This window comes from Mastomys coucha, unplaced genomic scaffold (assembly GCF_008632895.1).
Source record: "Mastomys coucha isolate ucsf_1 unplaced genomic scaffold, UCSF_Mcou_1 pScaffold22, whole genome shotgun sequence".
NCBI lineage: Eukaryota > Metazoa > Chordata > Mammalia > Rodentia > Muridae > Mastomys > Mastomys coucha.
In genome coordinates this window covers 167,152,806-167,157,061 of record NW_022196905.1, presented here as the reverse complement: position 1 = coordinate 167,157,061, position 4,256 = coordinate 167,152,806, and the positions used below count along the sequence as shown (strand labels likewise).

The window sequence follows — 4,256 nt, the reverse complement described above, 5'->3', positions numbered from 1 at the left end:
TGAGAGTCAGGGTTTGTCTGTGTAGGCCTGGCTGTCCTGGAACTCACTCTGTAGATCAGGCTAGCCTTGAACTCACACAGAAATCCACCTGTCTCTTGTCTCCAAAGTGCTGGGAATAAAGGCGTGTGCCACCACCGCCTGGCTGATCTTCTGTTTCTTTTTCTGTGTTTGTTCTCTTTTATTTAGACAGGATCATAACTATGCAGTCCAGGCTGGCTCTAACATAAACTTATGATCCTCCTATCTTAACCTCCCAAATGCTGAGAGTATAGATATATGCCACTATGCCTGGCTAAAGTTTTATTTAAACTAGTTTTACTTCCATTTTTCTTATGCCAACATTTATTATTTTCCTATCACTTGTTTTACATGTATGACAAGTGCGTTGCCTCCATGTATGCATGTGAATCACATTGTGTCCCTGGTACCTTTAGAAATAAGATGTCAGGTCCCCTGGGAATGAAGTTCCAGATTGTGCACTAGCATGTAGGAGCTCAGAACTGAAGCCCGGTTTTCTGTAAGAGCAACAAATGCTCCCAACCATGGAGATATTTCTCCAACCCTCTTGTCACTTTTTTAAAAAAGATTTTATGTATGTGATACAATGTCACTGTACTCAGACATACCAGAAGAGGGTATCGGATCCCATTACAGATGGTTGTGAGCCACCATGTGGTTGCTAGGAATTGAACTCAGGACCTCTGGAAGAGCAGTCAGTGCTCTTAACCACTGAGACATCTCTCTAGCCTGTCATTTTTTTTTTTAACCTTAATAAATACAGAGAAAAGTTTTGAGCTTTTGGCTAATCAGAAATTTTGAGGTATTTTATAACTCAGAATCAGCTGATTTCTCCAGCAGCTTCCTCAGACTTGGTCTCTCTTTCTACTTAGCATTTCCCTCCTGCTGGAGCATGTTGACTATGGAGGGTTCCTTCTGTAATCCTGAGATAATTACAGCACCGACTGCTGAAAATTATCATAGTTTACTTAGAAAAAGTGAAACAAACAGAAACCGAGATCAACAAAAAATTATAAACAAAACACAAAATGTCCCTTTTTCTTACCAAAAAATAAAAGCAATTTTACCTTGGTAACAGTTAACATATAAAAATTAGTTACACTGTTCTCGTGGGCTCGCTTGATTCGAAGTCTGCACTCTTCTTCATCAATTAATTCACCGACATATTCATTTACAAATTCCCCCTGCAAAGAAGCATGGGAACATCAGCTGTACTGGAATGCACATCCTCACACCACATGTATGAACCAAGGAAATTAACAAGAACATTTCTGAGGGCTGGGAATGGAATGAAATTACAGGCCATGGGTTCGATCCCCAACAGCATGTAAACGGGGCGTGGGGGAACATGCCTATAACCCTAGCATGGGAAGGTGTAGTTCAGGTCACCCTCTTGTGGATTTCAAAGCTAGTTTTGAGATCTTGCCTTAACAATCACCAAAGCCCAGGCCTGGGGGAAGGTGATGGCTTAATGCATAACCTGAGTTTGATGCTATGAACCACGTGAGGGAATGAGCAATGTCCTGACTTTCACCAGACACCACTATGTGCTGGTGTGGATCTGCCTCTGCGCATTTTCTCAGACACTTCTTTTTAATGAAAAAACAAAACAAATACCACAGAGATGTGAGATGGCTCAGTCAGTGAAATATTTGCCTCACAAATGATGATCTGAGTTCAGATTCGCAGAAACTACGAGGCCAAGCATGGTGGCATTCACCGTGTTGTGAAATCTGAGAGACAGTGTTGCTCACTGGCCAGCTTGGAGAAGGTCCAGGCAATGAGAAACCCTGTCCAACAGCAGGTTTGTCCTAGCTGGCCTGTGGTCAACTCGACAGGAGCTTGAGTTATCTGGGAAGAGGACCTCCAATGAGAAATGCTTCCGTCAGATTGCCTGCTGGCGACTCTGGTTTGTGACTGATGGGGGAGTGAGCAGCAGTTCACTGTGAGAGGCAACCCTGGGCAGGTGGTACTGGATGGTCTAAGGAAGCAGGCTGGCCAGGCATGACGGCATACACTTTAATTCCAGCGCTCGGAAGAGCCAGAGCTTTAAGATGGACAAAGCAAGCTGGCTGAGCCTTGGTTTCTGTCTCAGTTCAGGCCTCAAGTTCTTGCCCTGAACTCCTTTCATAGTGGACTACAACTCTAAGCTAAAATGAATCTTTTCTTCCCCAGTTTGCTAACTACAGCACATTAAAGTCATGAAAGCACCTTAGAAACCACCCGGTTACCTGACATCTTCTAGCATGAGCACACATGAGAGAGAGAACCTAGGAACCCCCTTCAAGCCTAGAAGTAAAGTTATTACTTATTCACAGGTACCTGGGCGGCAGGAGTACCCTGTGCAAGTACTCCCAAAGGCAGCAATGCACTTGCTTTTTCTTGCTCACATTCTTGCTAGGTTCCCAAGTGGCACCTGTGGCATGCCACTAGATCTTGGAATAAAGCTAACCCTGACTACTTCTGAAGCCATTACCATCACTACACTAACAAACTGCTACTAGTTTGTCGCTGAGGGAGTGGTGGCATCTAGGGATAAGAAATGGAAAAGCTCTGGGTCTGAAACACATAAGGCATGCTTCTGCTCTCGAAACCTTCTATTTTGAAGTAATATTTACAGCAAGCTAAAAATAATGCAGTGTTTTTACTGTTCTCTGAGTTCTCCAATGGTAACGCCTCACAGAACGATGACAGTACTAACACTAGGAAGCTGGAGTTGGCACGTACTCACTCGAACACGGAGTCCTGTTACCACAAAACCATCTTCAAGATTGTATGGGCAGCACAGGATGTCTCCAGTTTTTCTTTGATGGCCACACCTACCCTCCATCACTTCAGCACCTAACCTTGCTAACTAATCTGTCAGTATAATTCTGCCATTCACTGATGTTCAATAAACAGATTTATATAATATGTACTCTTTTGAGACTGGTATTTTTAGACTTGGAGTTTTTTAATTATTTAAGTTTATGGGTATTTTGCCTGCGTGTATATTCGTGCACCCTCTGCATGCCTGGCACCCTCTGAAGCTAGAAGAGGGCATTGGGTCCCTTGGAATTAGAGTTACAGAAGGCTGTGAGCTGCCATGTGGCTGCTGGGAATCAAACATGGTTCTCAGTCAGTGCTCTTAACTGCTAAGACATCTCTCTAGCTCCTAAAGATGCGTTTTTATTGCAGGAAACCTGATGCTCCTTTTTTGACCTCTGCAGGTATCAAGCAGGCACATAACACAAATACAAATAGAAAATACTCACACATAAAATAATTAAGGATTTGTTTTTATTTTATGCATATGAGTGTTTTTCCTGAGTTTGTGTGTATGTGCACGTGCACACACATGCAATGTCCAGAGAGGCTGGAAGAGGGTATCAGATGCCCAGGACCCAGAGTTTAGATAGTTCTGTGTGGGTGCTGAGACTTAACCCTGGGTCCTCTAAGAATACTAAGTGCACTGATGACTAAACCACCTCTGTAGCTATGGGGCTAGCTTAAAAAATAAAACGAAAAACAAACAAACAAACAAACAAACAAACAAAAAACCAAAAAGCTAATTGTCAGATGACCCAAAGTTGTGTGGAATGGCTCAGTAGGACTCCTCAGTATGGATGTACCATCATTTGTTTAACTATTTACCCACTGAAGAAGACTGGCCAGTCTTTCTAGATTTTTGCTATTATAAATACAGTTGCTGTACACATTTGGAAAGAGTTTTCATGTGATTGCAGCTTTTCATTTTCCTGGTTTAAGTAGCCAGTAGTTAAGATATGTTGTGTAGCACAGTAAGTGTGTGTGTATTTAAAGAACCTGGCACACTATGCTGACAGTGGCCATTCCATTTACACCCCTACCACCAATGCAGAAGAGCCCAGGACTTCGGTATCCTGGAAAGAACTGGGTATTGCCATTGTTTTAAGTGATGAACTCATGAGTGATACCAGGCCATCAGTCAGCTCCTTAGGGTTATATCATCTTGAAAGCCATGCTTGCTCAGTCTAGGGCAGCTGTATTGTCTGTAAGACTCAACAGTGTTTCAAACTCATCAAAGGAAAGAAATACCTTGAGAAATAAGTATGTGTGCGCTTGCTATGTTAACAGACTTTCACTCCATGTATATATTCTCCTCAGTTCTCATTACAGGATGGTTTCGAGTAAGTATCAGTAATGTCCGTGCCACTCTCCTGTGACTGCAGACCTGCTGGCCTTGTGTCTATACCACTCTCCTGGACTGCAGACCTGCT

General features: G+C 42.9%; 2 protein-coding genes across 5 annotated transcripts in view; one reads left to right on the top strand and one right to left on the bottom strand.

Moving 5' to 3' along the window:
* Positions 1-4,239, top strand: part of Ddhd2 (DDHD domain containing 2) — a 55,565-nt gene extending 51,326 nt beyond the window's left edge. The window contains exon 18 of the mRNA XM_031339370.1: positions 4,144-4,239. The gene's annotated coding sequence lies outside the window, so the exon portion shown is untranslated. The remainder of the gene's footprint in view (positions 1-4,143) is intronic.
* Positions 1-4,256, bottom strand: part of Nsd3 (nuclear receptor binding SET domain protein 3) — a 115,343-nt gene that overhangs the window by 10,840 nt on the left and 100,247 nt on the right. For 3 of the 4 annotated variants that reach the window (XM_031339349.1, XM_031339348.1, XM_031339351.1), the window contains one exon: positions 1,086-1,202. In XM_031339349.1, coding sequence (XP_031195209.1) covers positions 1,086-1,202 — 117 coding nt within the window. The remainder of the gene's footprint in view (positions 1-1,085; positions 1,203-4,256) is intronic. The other variant, XM_031339350.1, reaches the window with a different exon arrangement.